Source organism: Fukomys damarensis, unplaced genomic scaffold (genome assembly GCF_012274545.1).
Source record: "Fukomys damarensis isolate Sample0158 unplaced genomic scaffold, DMR_v1.0_HiC HiC_scaffold_23, whole genome shotgun sequence".
Classification (NCBI taxonomy): domain Eukaryota; kingdom Metazoa; phylum Chordata; class Mammalia; order Rodentia; family Bathyergidae; genus Fukomys; species Fukomys damarensis.
This window is the reverse complement of record NW_022900935.1, coordinates 23,532,347-23,550,951: the sequence shown is the minus strand read 5'-3', so window position 1 is coordinate 23,550,951 and position 18,605 is coordinate 23,532,347. Positions and strand designations below refer to the sequence as shown.

General features: G+C 53.8%; 1 protein-coding gene across 19 annotated transcripts in view; it reads right to left on the bottom strand.

Moving 5' to 3' along the window:
• The window catches only part of Ptprf (protein tyrosine phosphatase receptor type F), a 76,452-nt gene continuing 57,847 nt past the window's right edge, over nucleotides 1-18,605 (bottom strand). For 7 of the 19 annotated variants that reach the window (XM_033767583.1, XM_033767587.1, XM_033767593.1 and 4 more), the window contains 22 exons: nucleotides 17,800-17,917; nucleotides 17,143-17,721; nucleotides 16,354-16,451; nucleotides 15,919-16,172; nucleotides 15,746-15,839; nucleotides 15,028-15,246; nucleotides 14,494-14,648; nucleotides 13,205-13,216; nucleotides 12,008-12,123; nucleotides 10,083-10,115; nucleotides 9,147-9,244; nucleotides 5,519-5,642; nucleotides 5,179-5,354; nucleotides 4,346-4,465; nucleotides 3,966-4,120; nucleotides 3,207-3,492; nucleotides 2,926-3,104; nucleotides 2,591-2,717; nucleotides 2,236-2,361; nucleotides 1,774-1,928; nucleotides 1,533-1,668; nucleotides 1-935 (listed from right to left, as the gene is read on the bottom strand). In XM_033767583.1, coding sequence (XP_033623474.1) covers nucleotides 867-935; nucleotides 1,533-1,668; nucleotides 1,774-1,928; nucleotides 2,236-2,361; nucleotides 2,591-2,717; nucleotides 2,926-3,104; nucleotides 3,207-3,492; nucleotides 3,966-4,120; nucleotides 4,346-4,465; nucleotides 5,179-5,354; nucleotides 5,519-5,642; nucleotides 9,147-9,244; nucleotides 10,083-10,115; nucleotides 12,008-12,123; nucleotides 13,205-13,216; nucleotides 14,494-14,648; nucleotides 15,028-15,246; nucleotides 15,746-15,839; nucleotides 15,919-16,172; nucleotides 16,354-16,451; nucleotides 17,143-17,721; nucleotides 17,800-17,917 — 3,429 coding nt within the window. In that variant the 3' untranslated portion in view covers nucleotides 1-866. The remainder of the gene's footprint in view (nucleotides 936-1,532; nucleotides 1,669-1,773; nucleotides 1,929-2,235; nucleotides 2,362-2,590; nucleotides 2,718-2,925; nucleotides 3,105-3,206; nucleotides 3,493-3,965; nucleotides 4,121-4,345; nucleotides 4,466-5,178; nucleotides 5,355-5,518; nucleotides 5,643-9,146; nucleotides 9,245-10,082; nucleotides 10,116-12,007; nucleotides 12,124-13,204; nucleotides 13,217-14,493; nucleotides 14,649-15,027; nucleotides 15,247-15,745; nucleotides 15,840-15,918; nucleotides 16,173-16,353; nucleotides 16,452-17,142; nucleotides 17,722-17,799; nucleotides 17,918-18,605) is intronic. The other 12 variants (XM_033767590.1, XM_010634513.1, XM_010634520.1 and 9 more) reach the window with 6 other exon arrangements.

Below are 18,605 nucleotides of genomic sequence, written 5' to 3'. Positions count from 1 at the left end.
TTTTTTTTTTTTTTTTTTTTTTTTTTTTTTTTTTTTTTTTGTATCTTTGCAAACACAATGGTGATGAGGAACGCCTTGCCAGGCTCCCCAGACACGTCTGTGGTTGTGGGCTGTGAACGTTAAACACACTGGAACAGACGACTGGGGATATGTGTTTCCTATCGCCTCCCCGCCCACTACTGTCTGTGGGGCCTAAAAAAAGGCTCTGAAGGAAAAACAAAACAAAACTTTAAAAAACTGTATTTCCCTGCATTTGGCTGGAGAAGGATCTTGTCTGAGGGCTGGAAGAGCAGCCCGATCAGTGCCACCTCCTGAGTCTGTGGCCAAGCTTCTCACAGGCTGCCAACCCCAGCTCCACAGGAGGAAGGTATGTTCTGTCTGTCAGCAGTTAAAAGGCATAGAGAAAAGGGACCCAAAGTGAACTCAAAAAGGAAAACAAAATGAGCCCCAACCCCCACAGTGGCCCATTCTGCAATCAAGGATTTGTGAAAGGAAAAATCAGAGGGAAGAGGCTAGAATCCCTCAGTCTACCCCACTAACATATAAAAACAGAGGCGTTGCCCCCATCCCCACCCCATGAGAAGAAGCATGAGAAACGTGGAGCTGAATGAGAGTTTAAAGCAGGCTCCAGCTGGGCCCAGTGGACAGAGGGCTACAGCGCCTGCCTGCCAGCCACCCACTTGCCCAGAGGTACTCTGGGCTCTCTGATGTGGCAATGTTCCTGAAACGCTGTGATCCCAGTGGGCTGTGCTTTGCTGGCAACAGCATCTGTGCAGGAGGGCTGGATGATGGTCAGTATGGCTCAGAGGAGCTGGGTCCCCTCCGGAGCCCCCCGGCGGAGGCAGCGGAGGAGAGGGGAGCAGTAGTTACGTTGCATAGTGGTCAAAGCTGCCGAGGTACTCCAGGGCTGCACGGTAGCACAGCTGGTACTGGTCCTGCCAAGACAGGAAGGCGGTCAGTGTAGGTGGCACCGACAGATATCCTTACCACATTGTTAAGGGCACCCATGCTGCAAGTGGACCATGGAATTAGCCTCTGCTGGCCATCAGCATGTGCTGGAACCAGACAGCTGTGCCAGACAATGTCCAAGGGAGCCTGAAAGAACCTCTGAAGGCTCACCTCTTTCTTGAGTCCCAAAACTTAGCTCTCTTTCTCCTTCCACCTTAATCATGTTTATCTGCTCTTAGACTGCACCTCTTTTTTGGTTCTTTTTCCAGTACTGGGGATTGAACTCTGGACCTTGTGCTTGCAAGGCAGGTATGGTGCCAAGCCCCGGCCCTTAGACTGCACCTCTCTCTTAAGGATTGCTGTGTACAACTCTGACCTAGAGCCAGCATACCACTAGTGCTCCTCATGGAGCCACTGAACGAAAGAATCCATCTCGCCCATCTCTGCTGCATTTTTGGAGGAACAGGCAATGTTATCTGAAGTACCAACAGATACATGTGCCTGTGTGTCCAACTTCAGTTGAAGCCTAGGGTTCTGAGGAGGGCTGCTGGTGAAACCCTGGCCTTGTACTCTGGTATGCATACCTCCGTCTGCACCATCGCAGGACGCTGTGTGCGCAGGGTCTTCACGGTCTGGAACATGTCGACCACGCCCTCATAGCGCATGCGCTCCAAGACTATGCTCAGAGTGATAAAGACTCCGGTGCGGCCCACACCAGCACTGCTCAGAAAACAGCTGAGTCAGAAGTCTTGCTCACATCAGACAGCAAGTCTGCCTGGCTGTAGGACCACTGCCCACCCTGGCCCTCCATGGGGACAGCCCCACCTGCAGTGCACTGTGATGGGTCCGTCCTGACCAAACTGCTCCTTGGTCTTGTGCACCTGACCAATGAAGTCAATGAAGCCCTCCCCTGTCTTGGGTACGCCCTGCTCAGGCCAGTCTGTGAACTGGAACTGCCGAATTGTCCTCGACTGCCCATCCTGGGAGAGGTGGGCAAAAGACAGGGTTAACATGTTTTTTCGTTTGGTCTTCTTAAAAAAAATTGGTACATGTAATGAATCCACTCATCATGTCAGGGTTAAGGTTTGTGTCTTAGGCTGCATTCCCACTGGGTCTGGCTAAAGAAGTACAGTAACATAAGCACACAAGTTGTCACACACGAAGCCATCCTGGGAGATGGGCTGCACTCTCACCTCGGATTCTGCAGTTCCAACTAAGCTTCCATGTAGGCAGCCCCACCCCCTGTGCTCACGCAGTGCGAAGGACACGCTTGAGTGGCTCACTCACCCGGGCGTCCGTGACCTTGAACTCACGCAGGATATACTGTGGCATGTTGTATTCAGCCATCGGGTCAACAACAAAGTACTGGTAGCGAGCAGAGCGCTCTGCAGGCCAGTACTGGTGGCACTTCTCCTGTGGACAGAGGGCCCAGTCCCCATGATCAGGTGAGGAGGAAGGGGAAGGGAGCTGCAGGCTTCACCAGATTCTGGGATGGGACGCCTCAGGTGGTGGTAAGGGAGGTCTGAGGCTATGCTGATGGAGGCTGGGGTGTGAAAGGAAAGAGTAAGGACAGGGACGTCTCTCTCAAAGGTGGCTATTCTCCCAAGTGTGAGAGGGGCCTCAGGGGAAGGGGTGGGCTCACCCTGCCCATCTCCCGAAGCTTGGTCAGCATGACGATGATGGTGGAATTGTGCTCCCATAGCATGCGCCAGAAGTCCTCGGTGCTCTCTGCCAGAGGCCCCTGTGTAGCTATGTAGGCCTTCTGCTGTCTGGGTGGACATAAGACTGGACATGCTGGAGGTGCTGCTACTCCCAGCCTCCCTGAGACAGCCTGGCCCCTGGAGGCCCTGCTCAGAGCACCCCTCCTCCAGGAAGCCCTCACTATTCTACCCAGCCCACTCTGGTCTTCTAGACTGGCCCTATGGTGTTGTCCGCCCCCGCCAGCCAGATGCAGGCCATAGGCCCGAGCATGCTGACCTATATCCATCCAGGAAGCTGGCATTGATGTAGTCGGAGCCCTCCACACCACGGATGGGCTGCAGACAGACGCGGGTCAGTTCATAGGGCATGATGTTCACCAGGCGGTTCTTGAACTTGTTGCAGGGCAGATTGGCGCTGATGAAGCGAGATGTGTGCGCCTTGGAGCTGGCCAGCAACTATTGAGAAGGAGGGCTAGATCAGGCCTGGCTCCTGCTGGTAAGGTCAGACTCATGAGCCAGTCCAGGTCCCCGGAGCCAAGCAGGCCCACCAAGCCCCACCTTGAACTCTAGCTCCATGGCAGTCACACTCTCCCCGGGAGGCACTTGGCCCAGCTTCTGGATGTGGGCATAGAGGTTGCGGGCAGGCACCTCGGTGTGTCCACATGTGGCTGCCTCCAGCAGCGCCTCATGGATGAACACGTACTGGTCTTCTGTCTGCACCATGTAGTTCCTCTGTGATCGCATGCATGTCACATGGCCGTAGATGTCGACTGTCTTCTCGTGCTTCATACGCTCCAGCATGGCATCAATAACAATGAAGCACCCAGTGCGGCCCACACCAGCGCTGCAGATTAAGGATTCAGCTTAGAGTGGAGATCCCCATCTCCCCTGAACTGTTTTTACTTTTTTTAGCTGCAGGATGATTGAAATTATGGTCTCCTGCATATTAGGCAAACACTCTCCTGTTGAGTCACATCCTCAGTTTTTTTTTCTTTTTAATTTCATTTAAATAATGCATGGTGTGGTGGTGCATGCCTGTAGTCCCAACACTTGGGAGACTGAAGCAAGGGGATCACTACGAGTCTGAGGCCAGCCTGGGCTACATAGTGAGTTCAGAGCCAGCCTGAACTGAACAGTGTCTCAAAAAACAAAAAAGGAACAACAAAAAATTTAGTTTGAGATAGGTCTCACTAAGCCACCTAGGTTGGTCTTGGACCTGCTCTTCTCCTGCCTGAGCTCCCCAAGTAGCCGGGATCACAGGCATGTGCCACCATGCCCAGCTCCACTCCATCCCCTCTGGACACACTGTATCCTCACCTGCAGTGCACTACCATGGGCCCAGCGTCTAGTGGGTTGCAGGCCTTGACCCTTCGCAGGAAGGCCAGGATGGGAGTTGGGTACTCGGGAACCCCATGGTCTGGCCAGGCCATGAACTGGAACTGACGCAGCTCACGCTTCTCACTGGAGCCACTCTGGGAGGCAAAGTGGAGAGATGAGGTGATCCAGAGTTGGCCTGCCACAGACGCAGACCTGCCACTCCTGGATGGGGCTGACAAGCTACGTGAGGGACCCCCGGAAGGAGCTGCCACACTGTTACCGTAATGCAGGTCATCTTATCGCACTCCCACCCCTCCAGCCTCTTACCCTCCAACATCCAAGTGGGCTTCCCTGCCCAGCCCATGACACTCAGGCTGTACCTTGTGGAGTGCAAAGGTGCGCACAGTATACGTGGCCAGCTCCACAGTGTCCAGCAAGGTCACCTGAATGAGGCCGTAGGTCTCAGTGCCGCGGACTGGCCAGTACTGATCACACTTCACCTGCAGAGGGGCAAGCAGAGCAAGGTGCAGAGCAAAGGTGATGATGCAGGATGATGCCAAAAGTTCAGAAGGGCAAAAGCGGAGGGGAAGATTCAGGCTATCTAGCTTCAAGGTCCCCAGCCCTGATTCACATCTTCACTGTCCCCCTCCCTTCTCACCCAGCCCTCATCATGCTGTCATCACCCCTGCACTCAATGGTAGAACTAGGGCCATAACTGAAAATTACTTATTCAAGGCCAGACCGCACCAGGCACATTATGTGCCAAATTTACCCATAATGTTTATGCCCCATTTTCAAGCTTTGTAAATTTTATGTTCCAGTCAATGCTTTGCAGTGTGAGAGCACATAACAGCAGTGCTTTCCACTAATTAACTTAGGAGATATGTTAATGCCCCAGGATCACTCTGGCATCTGGGGAACACATGAACACCCCGGGAACATGTCAGCAACTGGGGAACATATTAGCGCTCCAGAAAACGACAGCATTTGGAGAACCATATTAACATAGCAGAAACCCACTAACATCTGGGGAGCATGCCACACCACGGAAACACCTGAGGAGCTGGGGGACATGACAATACTCCAAGAAAACAACAGCACTTGGGGAACCCCTCCAGGAACTTCGGCCCTCAGGGAGAAAATAACACATCCGACAGGTCCTGGCGGCTGAGTGACTTCCCTCCCACAAACCAGCAGGTCCCCTCTGCCTCACCCGGGACTTCTCCTCCAGGTGCGTCATCATGACCACAATGGCTGTGCGCTGTTCCCACACCATCCGCCAGAAATCACCCATGGTCTCGGGCAGTGGGCCCTGGGTGGCGATGTAGGCATTCTGCTTGCGGTAGCCATCGATGTAGTTGGCGTTAATGTAGTCACTCCCAGGGACACCTGCAGATGGAAATGTCCCAGGAGAGCACTAACCCAGGGACCCCAGCCAAGCTCACTGTGCCTCAGGGCCCCCGAGGCTGCCGAGCATCTTCTGTAGGGTGAAAAGCCACCCCAGCCAGAGGGGAAAGGACAAGGAGTGGAACAGGGCTCCGTCCTTAGCTCACCATCGATGGAGGTCAGGATGACTCGAGAGTGGTCGTAGGCAATGACATTCGCATAGCGGTTCTTGGGCTTGTTCACCTCCAAGTTGGAATTCTCCCATGTGAACTGCTGTCCGGGGTCAATGGACTGCACAGAATGGAAGTAGAAAGTGAAGTGAGGGGGAGTCAAGGGAGGCTGCCTCCCCTAGGGGACTCAGCCTTCGGCTGGTGCTCACATCCCACGGGCCGCACCACCCAGCCACGTACCCACGGTGCTGTGAAGCTGAGGACCCCCTACACCAGCCAAGAAGTTGCCAAATCCCTATCAGGAAGTGATGGATTGAGAAGCTCCTTTGACCAAAGCACCAAATTCACTTGTCTGATACAGGGCTGGGTTGGGGGCAAGGAAAGGGCCCTGTACCCAACTAGGGAAGTAAGTGCAGCCTTCTGGGCTGTGTAGCAAACCACCAAAGCTCTGGACACCATGTTCCACCTCGCTGGGCTCTCTTCCACCTGAGGCTGTTTCTTCCCTGTCTGCTCTCCTGACCCTGCCCTTCAAGCAGGGAAGAAACAGGTTCCTCCAGGGCTCCTCCCAGGCTCTGCTCTATCACCTTTCTTGGGTGACCACTATTGCTTGCAGGATTTTACCCCCCACCCCCAGTACTGGGACTGAACCCAGGGCCTTCATACTGAACTATATCCCCAGCCCTTCTTCATTTTAAAACTTTGGACAGGGTCTCACTAAGTTCCCCAGGTCGGGCTTGAAATTGTGATTCTCCTGCCTCAGTCTCCCAGTGTTCTGATTACAGGAGTGCATCACATGACACCTGGCTGCTTGCAGGATTCTCTCTCCTTCTCCCTTTCCCCACCTCCAATTAATTAATTAATTAATTTATTTATTTATTTATTTATTTATTTATTTATTTATTTATCATTCATTATTGATTTTGTGAGACAGGATCTCACTTTGTAGTTCACACTGGCCTTGAATTCACTATGTAGCCTAGGCTACCTTCGAACTTGCAGCAATCTTCCTGTCTTAGCCTCCTGAATGCTGGAATTACAGGTGTGCACCATCACGCCCAGCTCTGCTTACAAGATTGTTCTGTCTGTATGCTAGAGCTGTCTGTTTCCTCCAGTGGTAATCCAGAGCTCCCCTCTGGACACCTGGAAGCTTCCGGGACATGGCTACCTGGAGGTCTCACAGACCCTTCAGTCTCAATCCTTTCAAAGCTAAGTCCATCAGCTTCCCCTCCACGCTGCGGTATTCCACCCCAGTGGACAGCACCATCCCTCATTTTCCCCAAATCCCAGGCGCACATCTTCTAGTCTATGCGCCCACCCCTTAGTCCCCATCAGCCGATTCTCCCCCTCTCCACAGTTCTCTCCAACCTGCTGCCACTGCCCTCGGCCAGGCTACTCAGCTCAATTTGGCAACTCCCTGCCTCTTCCCTCTTGCCCCACTGTGACCTATTGTATGGTCAGAATGATCCTTCAAAAATGCAGATCTGAATAACCATTTCCAGCTTAAAAGCCTCCTGTGTGCTTTGTCACCTCAGACAGCAGTAACGGTAAAAGCTAAGTCTGTGTGGGAATGGACAGTGTGCCGGTTACTGTGTAAACCCTTGGTACGTACATCTCTACCTAATTCTCATATGAGACAGGTTCTGTTACTACTCTCATCTTGTAGATGGATATAATCCAAAGTTAGCACAGCAGCACAGGTCCTCGAGATTTTGCCCCAGCCTTGTTTACTCTCTGTGGGATGGTGTCATTGCTTTTTTCCATGACAGCCAGGCATAGCCCAACCCTCAGACTGCCTTGGTGCTGTCAGACTCCCCTCTCTGTGCACCAAAAGTATGTTTATACCAGGGTATACAGGTACAGCCATACATTCAATACAGAAAATCTGTCTGTGTATTTCCCCACTCACTGTGCCCCTGAGGACATTCATCTCCACACTCCCAGGGACTGGCACACAGTAAGTACTCAAGAATGTGTAATGAATAACAGAAAATCAAAGGTAACAGAGCTTGGGTCTTGGCTGAGTGAGAGCCATGCCAGCCTCGGGTAGGAGGTCTTATAAAGAAAGCCAGATCAGAAGAGAGGAGTGGCCAGGTGGCAGTGGGTTCCTGTGAGCCTAGACAGTGGAAGGGAGGGCAGATGTGGGACATGGCACAGGTGAGTGTGGCTCAAAGACCGAGGCCAGATGAAGAGCTGAAGGCAGGAAGCCCAACTTAAGAGATTCCTGACTCATAGCGAGGTTATGCCCAAAGCAGCCCCAGTGGGTGCACTACAGGTAAAGGTAGCACTGTTCTGCAGCAGATATGCTCAGTCATCTGCCTGTCAAGCTCAATTTCCCTTCAGTAACCTGCCCCATTGCCCTTGTAAGTGCAATCTTGGTTCCCGGGATGCATCCTCCAAACACAGCTGAGGGTGGATACCTGACTGGAAGGGGAGCAACTCCCAGAGTCTCAGCCAATCCATCCATTACCTACATTCATCACATTATAAAGCCTGTGCCAAGTGCTAGGAAAAGTGGCAGCTAAGGCATACAGACATCGTCACCTGTGCTTCCGAAAGAAGGTAGGTATCTCCTTTATCATTTCATTCTCTAAAGGCTTCCCAGCTGGACAGGCTGGAACAATCAGTGTCATCCCCTACCACCAGCTGAGGGTACAGCAGAAGCCTTCCGACCCCGAAGTCTGAGCCTCCAGAAGACAGGAGTCAATGCCACAGTAGGCACACATCTGTAAATCCGAGTACTCAGGAGACTGACATGGAGGATCACAAGTTCAAGGCCAGCCTGGGCAACACAGCCAAGACTCCCACTCAAACACAAAACAAAACAACAAAAAACTCACCCAATAAAATGAAAGGCTAGAGGTGAGCATGTGGAAGGCCTGTGCACCCTGTGAACTCAGTTCACAGGGGGGCTCTGGTAGGTGGCTGCTGACACCACAGAGGCTGGGCTCACATCACACCTTCCTGGGAACAGCCCACCTGCTCCTCACTGGTACAAGTCAACCTTGGGAGACACGGACACTACTGTCCTAGGTGCCAAGTATGTGAAAAGAGTGATCAAAATGTAGGGCACAGGTGTCAGGTAGGCCTGGACTGGAATCCTGGCTCCACTGCTCATCAGCTATTTAACCTTGGGCAAGTCACTGACTCCCTCCAGGCCCAGCTTCCTCATCTGTAAGGTGGGGCAGTAACAGTACCATTATAAGACTATGGGGGAACTGAGCGAGAGATAACCTCAAGTGCCCAGGGTGGTACCAGTCTGAAGCAAGCACTGAGGGCAGCTATGGTGGCCTGTGTCTGCCTGTTAGCTTTTGGGCATGGGTCTGGGCATCAAGCCCAGCTTTCTGAAGGACCTTCTGGATGGGAGAATGACCACAAAGGGGTCTGGGCAGGCCCAGCATTCCTTTTTTTTTTTGGTATCAGGGATTGAATTCAGGCCCCTGCACTTGCAAGGCAGGCAGCGGATCCACTGAGCTAAATCCCTGGCCCTAGGGCCCAGCACTCACAAGGCCAGCTCCCCAGCCGAACCTTAGTTCTGCTAACCCTCCTCTATGCACCAGCAAAGCCTGGAGCTTTCAAAGAACACCATAGGGGCCAAAGGTGGTGGAGGTGATGGGGGATGTCTCACCTCATACTCCTGGGAGAACTTGAGGCCATCGTTGGCTTTGAGGCGCTCGATGTTGTCTGCCAGGTCAGTGATGGGGATGGGTGGGTGGTCTCGCATACCTGGGGTAGGCAGGACACACACAGGCAGTTATCGGAAGGCTTGAGCAGGATGGCAGAGACAGCCCCAATGCATGTATGTGCACATGTGAACATGTGTGATCATGGAGCACTTAGCACTCGTGGCATGGAGACGTCAGCACATGCAGCGGCAGGGACAGGGAGCACACAGTGGCTAGAGGGTGGAAGGGAACAGGTGTGTATGTGCATGTGCCATGAGCATGTAGAAGCAACCAGGCGACACGGTGCTGAGTAGGGGCACCAGGGCTCTGCCTGGCAGGTCTGCTCATGAGGAAGGAGATGCTTCCTCCTTCCCAGGCTGGGCCTGTAAGCCCAGGTCAGCCACAGGTGACAGGATGGAGTCTGGGCTCCCACTATACCTGCCTGGGGACAGCCCTCCTACCCCTCATTGGCAAAAGTCAGTCACGAGAGGAGGTCTGGTGACAGTGTGATCCCAGGCACTGAGGGTGTAGATGGAGTAATCACAAGTACTCAAGTACAGAGACAATGGCAGAGTGACACAGAGGAACATGGAAAGAGTGGAGAGGGGGAGCACGATGTAGACACAAAAAGACAAGGAGAAAGGAACCAGGAAGGTGTTGAGACAGAGACCAGAGGTGACAGAGACAAGGTGATGAGGTCAGGGCCAGTGGGAAAGAAAAGTGGGGGAAGCTGGGTGGGTAGACAGGAAGGAAGGAGAAAGATGAGGGGACAGCTGAGATGGGGACACAGGAGAGGGAAAGGAAGAACAAAGAAGTGGGAGGAGAGAAGAGGAGAAAAGTAGAGTGGAAACAGACACCAAAGCCAAAGTTTCCCAAACACAGGAACTTTGAAAACTAACTTGAGATATTCGGGCAACTGGGGGCACTGGAACCTGCAGAGAAAACAAACCAAAAAACAGTGGGGTTTGCTTGAGCCCATTAACCTTGTGTGGGCACACAGTTAAGATCAGACAGTACAGGGGTAAGGAACAGGGTGCTGTGGGAGGGATGGCAAGGAAATGAGCGGCCGAGGGCCGTGGGACTAGGCCCACCGAAGGTCCCTTTGTCTCCCACTCACACGGACACAAACCTCACCCCCAGAGTGAATGCTCCCAAACCCCGTGGACCTGAGTGACCTCTCAGAGCACCCAGCAGCACCTCCCACACGGGTGGTTTTTGCCTGGAGGCCAGCACAGAGGCTCAGACCCAGTATGGACTCAAGCTGAGCTCTGCTGCCTGCTCTCCTGACTGTCCCTTCTTTCTGTCCCCACTGCCACTTTATACCTACTTAGTAGCCTAGTCCCCTATCCTGATTTCGCCTCCTTCAACCCAATATCCTCACAGCAGCCAGACTGGGATTTTTTTTTTTCTTTTTTGGTTTTTTGAAACAGGGTCTCACTATGTAGTTGAGACTGACCTGGAATTCACTATGTAGCCCAGGCTGGTCTCGAACTCATAGTGATCCTCCTGCCTCAGCCTCCCGAGTGCTGGGATTACAGGTGTGCACCACTATGCCCGGCTCATAGTGGGATTCTTATAGCACAATTCTGACCCTCCTGCTCCCTTAGTGAAGACCTTAGTGTTTCCTTGGGACACTCCAGGTGAAGTCCAAACCCCTCTGCAACAGGAGTTCTGCCTAACCATCCAGTCATTATGTGGCTCCAATGCTGCAGCAACACTGAAGGACTCATAACTCAATACTCTGTGCACTGCCCCCATGGTGGAACCCTTCCCAGAACAGGCTTTTTTGCCCTCTAATGCCTCAGACTGAAGTAGGTGCAGTAGATGTTGATGTTAGGAAAGTCTAAAATATCTATTCTCTGGCCTTTCATAGGGAGTCTGCCAACCCCAGACATTCTGGAACAGAGTTTCTGCTCTGGCTGTGCCCTGTCTGAATTCCTGACCCACAGCAACTATGAGAGATAATACCTAATTATTACTGTTTCAAGTGACTAAGTTTTGGTGTAATGTGCTATGTGGTAATAACTAGTTCATACATACACAAATTCACTGTGTGCGCGCGCGTGTGTTAACTCCCTCATTCCCTTGAGTGTTCATGTCACAGGCATTCAACAATACACTGCACGCTGAATACAAGGATGGGGGTGAACAAGACACAGCTCCAGGTGCCACAGAGCTCAGAGACGGTGGCTGAAGCACTTCCTGCCTTCTGTGAGCAGCATCACAATGGGAGCAGAGCTTCTGGGAGTTGAGATACCCAATCCCAAGTGGAGATTTCTCCTAGGAGGTGAGATCTGAGTTGTATCACTGGAGTGTGTGGGGGTGACACTTCAAGTAGAAAACACAACTGAACAGGACAGGAGAGTGGCTGGGAAAAAAAGGGCAGGCACCAAGCCTTGAACTGGAGTCCCCGTCCTTGCGTGCTGAACTTGGAGTTGGCCTCTGGGAAGGGCCACTCATGCCCCCTCAGGTGTCAGTGGGCATTTCTCACAGTAGCATGCCTCTTTCATGTGGAGGGCCACGTGGTGTGGACTGGCCTCCGGGGGCTTCTTCTAGCTCACATTCAGAGACCTTCACTATTGGCACACAGGGGTTAAGATGCAGCTCTGTTGTCCCCAGAGGACTACTAGGCTCTGGGAGCCCGACAAGCTGTTGGATAGGGGGCTCTTAAGTCATTTCAGTCCAAATAGAAGCACAAAAAGGAAGAAAAGCAGCAAGAAATGGGGGCATGCAGCTGGGGTCCTTCAGAGGAGAGCCAGGACCTGCAGAACAGGGCCTATAGGACTCACTGGGCTGTAGGCAAGCACAGCAAGGACCATGTTACCTGGGGTCTGGTAGTTGAGCCTCCTCATCTCCACGGGGTCGGAGGAGTGGGCCAGCAGGGAGTCCTTCAGCCCAATTGACTGCTCATCTTTTGATGATGGGGAGTGGGTCCTTTTCCTACAGAGACAGAGGACAGTTGGTGAGAACCTGAGGTCCGAGACAAGGCTAGCTGGTTGCCACCAAGCACCCATGTCCACAGCTCTGCCCCCACCAACGCCCCACCTCATCCTGGAGTCTGAGCATGGAGGAGCCAGGGGCAGAGCAGCCTCACATGAGAGAACACAGGGCAAGGATGGGCAAGGGAGACAGCAGTAGTGTGGAGCGGACGGAAGGAGAAGTGCTGAGGGAGGAACGGGTCACAGAGGCTGGTGGCTCCTTTGGACAGGAGCCAAGTCACTGCTGGGCAGTGGCTGCTATTCCCAAGACTACCACAGCTGAGGCAGCAGAAACCACCAGGAATAAACATGCAGATGACACAGAAAATACGCAAACACCACAGGGGACTGGGCCCCAGCTATCTGGACCTTGAAGTATCAGGGTAAATGCTCAGAGCAGCAGGGTAGGGACTAGGAAGGCATCACCCTAGCCGGGCAGAGTCCTCTCTTACTAGCCTTGGCTTCCCCATCTAGAAGAATGGGGTCAGATGGACAACAGGAATTACGGCAAACCTTTTAGAGCTTACCATGCTAACAAACCGCTGGCTGGGGCTCATGCCACAGCTTTGCCATGACTGGGTTACAGGGTTCAGCTACTGAACAATATACCCGAGGTCACTTGCGGTCTGTGCACATGTGCTAGGGACAGGAGCTTGTGAGCATGCCTGAGTGTATGTCACATGGTTTCTTGAAGCAACTGGACAATTTCCTGGAGAGACAGAAGCCTGGGGAGGGTTCTGGTGAGCTCTGTGGACGCAAGGCAACACCAGAGGCCGCTTGGTGTGCATGCGCCCCACAGGAGAAGCAACCTCTATAGAGGGTTCAGAGTTGAACAGGCAGCAAGAGTACACAGCCTGCCCCTCATGCTGGTGAGGACTCGTCCCGAACCAGGGAGCCTGCTGTGCTAACCGGACGATTTGCTGCTTAAAGCCACAGGCCAGAAGGCTTCCGGTCAGAGCACTGTCCCGCCCTGCTGACCTGAGATGTGCACAGGATAAGAAGTAGAGGGGGAGGTGTGTGAGGAGAGAAGGAATGACTCCTACCTTTCTTGTTTACTAGGTCCCGAAAGACAGGCAAGGACAGAAGAAAGGAATGGTCATTGTTTCTGCCACACACTCAGCCCTCACATGATGGGGACACTGTGGGACCCTCACAAGGCACCCACACGGCATTCAGGGCTGAGAGGCTGTGAGGGCACTCACTGCTCAGGGCCCCCCACAGGTCTGTCCACCCTGCCTCCAGGTGGGAGCACGGGTCCCTGATGCGGGGAGAGGTGGCACAGTGGAGACAGGCACTCCTGGGGAGTCGTGTCAGACACACGGACCAGCATGCGCTCATCTGCCAGGCGCTCTGTGACACGCTTGTGTGTTTGGCCCTGTACTGGGAGCTGGACACTTAGCACACTTGGCTGCAGGCCCAGCATGAGTCCAGTGGAACAGCCTTGGGAGGATACAGTGCTGTGTGTGATGTGAGCCAGAGAAGGACTCCCAGGCATTGGAGCCAGGAATGAGTATTAAAGGATGAAGATGAAGATGCGGCTGACAGGAGGATATGGAAGGGAGAACTGCAGAACAGAAGAAGGCTCAGCCTCCACCTGCCTGGAACTGCCTCAGTTCCATACAATGATGTCAACATGGAGCAGGAACCAGACTAGACGGGCCCTGCTGACAGGCTGGGATTCATATCATCCAAAGTTTTTGTGGTGAGGTTGATAAAGTTCAATCTAGAAACACCCTGGAGGCTGTGAGGTACACAGATAGGAAGGGGAGACTCCAGGGTCAGGTGGCTGCAACTACCTGAGAGGACTGAGTGTTAAAGACACAGAGAATGAGAAAGCTGTAGACATGACTGACACCAAGGGGACTTCAGTGAATGTCTGCTAATGATTCTCTGTGGGATGTGGGCCTGCAATGGGGTCTAGATATCTCTAGGCCTAAGCAGGAGACTGAGGCTGGAGTAGTGGCAGAAGGAAAGTGCCTAAGCTAGGAGACCAGGAGAGGCTGGGGCCTGGAAGCTGAAGAGACAGACACACTCACACCCATAAAAACAGAGACAGACAGACATGCCTGGGAATGTACACAGAACAGCTCTTTGGGAAGCCTGGCCCCTCTTCACACCCAGGCTGACACGCACACAGGTTTCCCCATCAGACTGACACACACATGCAGGTGCAGATGCACACGCACCCCAGTACTGCTTCTGCTGGTCCTGGTTTCCACTGTGCCCAAGGGCCAGGCTGGATAGCTGCACTCACACCCTACAAACTGTACCCAGACGGGGCCCAAGAAGAGAGGGGTTGGTACTGTCCCCCAGAAACAAGAATAGCACTCACCTCTTGAAGAGGAGGATGGCGATGACAATGAGTATGATAAGGATGACCGCCAGGACAGGGCCTGTCACCCACAGCATCTCCGGTTCTTCTTGCTGCTGAGCTGGTGTCACCTGGACTACGATCTCATCCGAGTAGGGACTGGTGGCATAGCGCTTCTGTTGCCCAGTGGAGGAACAGCACAGGATGTTAAGCTCAGTGTGAGACCCCTCACCTTCCACCTATCACACCTGGAAAGAGGACTTGGGGGCTGGGTTTTATGGGGCTGGCATGGGCCTGGTCATTTAAACCCTAAGAGGCAGACCTGAGTTGATCAGCAAGATTGGGTCCCTAGGACTAAATTAGGTCTGCTCTTCTGAATCTTGTGGTTTAATGTCTTGGGACATGTTCTGCAAGTCTTAGGGGCTGCCTCAGGCTGGGGATCTTGGCGTTCCTGGGCTGATGCGGACCTGGGATCTCCTGGTGTTTGAGACTAGGCTTATGTTGGGTCAGGCCTGGGGTCTCGGGGTGCTGAGAGACAAGCTAGCTCAAGCAGACCTGATCCACGGGTTCCTTCAGGGAAGCAAGTACAAAGCACTGGTAACTCAGGTCTGGAGAGAGCGGCTGGTTGTAGAAGCCCTGGTAGGTCTTCTTGTCCCCCAGAGTGAAGGTGTCAGGGAGCACATCCATTTGAGCTGCCACATAAGGCTTTAGCTGGTCTGCCTGTCGCCGCCGCCGCTGTGGTGACTCACCACGTTGCTCAATGGCCTCCAGAAGCTAGGAGAACAGAGCATGGAGTCACACAGGGCCTTGGTGCATGCTGCCCTGGGGCGGTAGTCTGGGATACTACCTTTCACGTCAGGGACCCAAGGCTGGCCTGCTCACTGCCTCTACAGAGTAATGCCAGGACTCTCCCACACCACCTCACTACCTGTGAGGACAGAGATGCCTCCATGGCCTCTGTGCCCAGGAGACTCTTGTAAGTCCACAGGGCCTGGGCCTCTCCAGTGCTACAAACATTTCTCCACTGCTCCCCACCCTAGGGGATTCTTGCCAGACACCTCCGGGAATTCTCTGTAAGCCCTCCAAGAGTTCTCTGATCACTCCCAGGGGGTTCCCCTCAGAGTCCCTCTCTCCAGGGAGAGAGCAGGCTGCCAGCCAGAGCAGTCAGGAGAGTGATTTCAATTGGGGGGTCCACTGGGGCAACACTCAGCAAGTCAGCTACTGCACACTCCTGTGAGGCGCTGTCACAGGAGCTGCTCCCCTCCCTAGGCACCTCATCCAGCTCCAGTTCCTCGGGCGTGCTCCATCTTGGTGCCAGTACGTTCGCGCCCACGCGGTCAATGGGCACCACCACAATGTAGAACCACCTAGGTGGGCAGAACAGTGATCAGGACTGCCATTGCTAGTAGCTGCAGCCCCATCCCTTACCCAGTCTCTTCTGCACACCTGACCAGTGAGGGGTCCTGCACAGGGGGCATGGAGAGGGTGAAGCGGCCATCTTCTATGTAGGCCGAGGCAGGCAGCGGCTTGTGTGGCAGGATGTCAGGGGCTGTGCGGATGGACACAAGGTGTTGTAGGCCCCCTGCACTATTGCCACGGTTCATGAGCACAAATGAGTACTCTGTGTTGGGCTGCAGGTCTGAGATCAGCTTGCGCATCGAGTGCCCATCCACCTCCACACTCTGTCCGTTGTATAGAATCTGTAGAGAATGGGAACAGCAGATGTCAAGGCCTCTCGATGAGGTTCATGATAAGCCTGTGGGTACAGCACACACACAAAACCAGGCCCCAGGTGAGACACATGCACACGCAGGATGGGACTAGAACGACAGCATCCAGCAGTATGTGTGTCGGTCTGGCCTGGCTATGGCCCTTACCCACCTTGAAGGGTACTGCTGACTTGTAGGAGTCAGGGACCTCCCAGCTGAGCAGCACAGATGTCTTCATTGCAGCAGCCACACGGAAGTTCTTGGCAAACACTACGGAGGCATAAACAAGGAGTCAGCTAAGGCTGAGAAGGGGTGAATGGGCCAGAGGATGAGACATTGCTCAGGGCACAAGGTGTTCAGGATGGCTGCAGAGAACCAAGCATCCCCACTCCCACCCAACTAGCTTCAAATTAACCGTCCAATTCCCAGCCAGAATTTTTCCACAATGAGCACTGCACAGGGCAGGGACGTCACCACATCCACAGCCAGAATGTCCAGAAAAGTGTGAGTAAAAGCTTGAGCTCAAGACACCAAACCAGAGTGCCCAACAGTCAGGGGGTCCACTCATGAGAAGCATGTGGCCACATCCTAGAGCTTGGTGGAGTATGTTCACTAGGGCTAAGTGGGTCATGGCCCTAAGAGATTAGTGCCACACACCAAAGATCAGTAGGTTACACACCCAAGAATGGCAATGCAGTCATAAGAAACCGGTAGGTCAAGGTCATAAGAGATTGGAAGGTCACACAGAGGTCAATAGGTCAAGGACAGCAGAGGTCAGGGGTCACACACCTAAGCATGTGGTACCCATTCACTAGAGGTTAGTGGTTATCGTCATGAGACTGAAAGGTCACACAACAGAGGCTGGTGGATCAGAGTTGCCAGAGGTCAGTGGGTCAGAGAGAGCAGAGGTCCCCAGGCGCAGCCACACTTGGGCAGGCACTGCCATGCCCACAGCACACACCTTGCTCCACAGGCATGGTCCGGGACTGGATGCTGGGGCTGAGTGGGCCGGCACCTTTGCTGGTATGTGAGCGGACCTTGATGTCGTAAGTGGTACCCGGCTTGAGGCCGGACAATGTAAAGTGGGTGTCAGCAGTGATGTCCTGCAGTTCTTGCTGGCTGTTGATGTCACGGTACACCACAGTGTAATTGGTGATACGCCCATTCCTCTCCGCCAGCACTGGTGGGTCCCAGGCCAGTTCCGTGGTGGATGTGGTCAATCCTGTCACTCGTAGGTTTTGGGGGAAGCCACTGGGCACGTCCTCAGGGGTCGTGATCTCCTTCTCAAACTCCTCACCTGGGCCAGCCCGGTTCTTGGCAGCAAGCCGGAAGATGTATGTGGCCCCTTTGTGTAGGCCAGTGACTGTAAAGTGCTGGTCATCTTTGCCAAAATCTATGACGTTGGGCTGTGTCTCATCAGCCCGGCGGTATTGCAGCCGATAGCCCAGCAGCTCTCCAGGCAGCTCCTTGGGTGGGTGCCACTGAAGCAGCGCAGTGTTCATGGCTGTGGTGCTGATCATCATGGTGGGCCGTCCTGGGACTAAATAACCACTCAGGGGGCTCCTGTGCTGCCCTCCCCATTGCCCATCCTCAGCTCTGTCCCTGACCCCTCACTCACCTGCTCCTGTTGTAGTAACAATTTTGGGCTTGCTTCGGGCACCGTCCCCTTTGGTAGTGTAGGCAGCGACAGTAATGGAGTAGGTGGTCTCTGGAGTGAGGCCACTGATGGTGGTTTCCTGGAGGGGGAGGAGGGGCCATTTCCCATCACAGTGTGCAGTAATGGGCCACACTGTGTCAGCCATGTCAGGGCTCTAGCCTGCAATGAACTCCCAGGCACACAGGGCCACAGGTCTTAGGAGGTGGGGTTGTGCAGTGCTGGAGTCTGCCAGAGGCAGGGCAGCCAGGTGGGATGTGGACTGGGAGGACCTCCCCATCCCAGAGCTGCAGGCCTGGGGCAAAAAGGTCTTTCTTCCTTTCAGAGAAGAACAAAGGGCCACACTGTTTCCTTTACTCCATTGTGCTGTAAGTGACATCTCCAGAGGTCCCTGCACAAACTTACACACTGGGCACAGAGCCTTGCACACACTCAGCACCTTGCATGGCTCTTGGCACACACATGTAGACTGCAGCTGCTCCTGCACAAGCGGGTACACTACTATAAACAGGAACATGAGGAGCAGGGGTGGAGGGGTGCACCACGGTGCTGCCCTACAGGTCAGGACAATGGGTGACTACCACTAGGCCACTAACTCTGAGAGTGTCCACAGCCCACAGTTACTTCTGAGATCAGGGAGGAATGGGGGAAGAGAGGAAGCCAAAGGACCCCTCACATCCGAGGAAGATACTTTCTGCCTGTTCCCACAGATGACTGAGAAATCAGCCAGGGCACGCCCTCCACCCTGGCAGATCCTACCCATTTCCAGC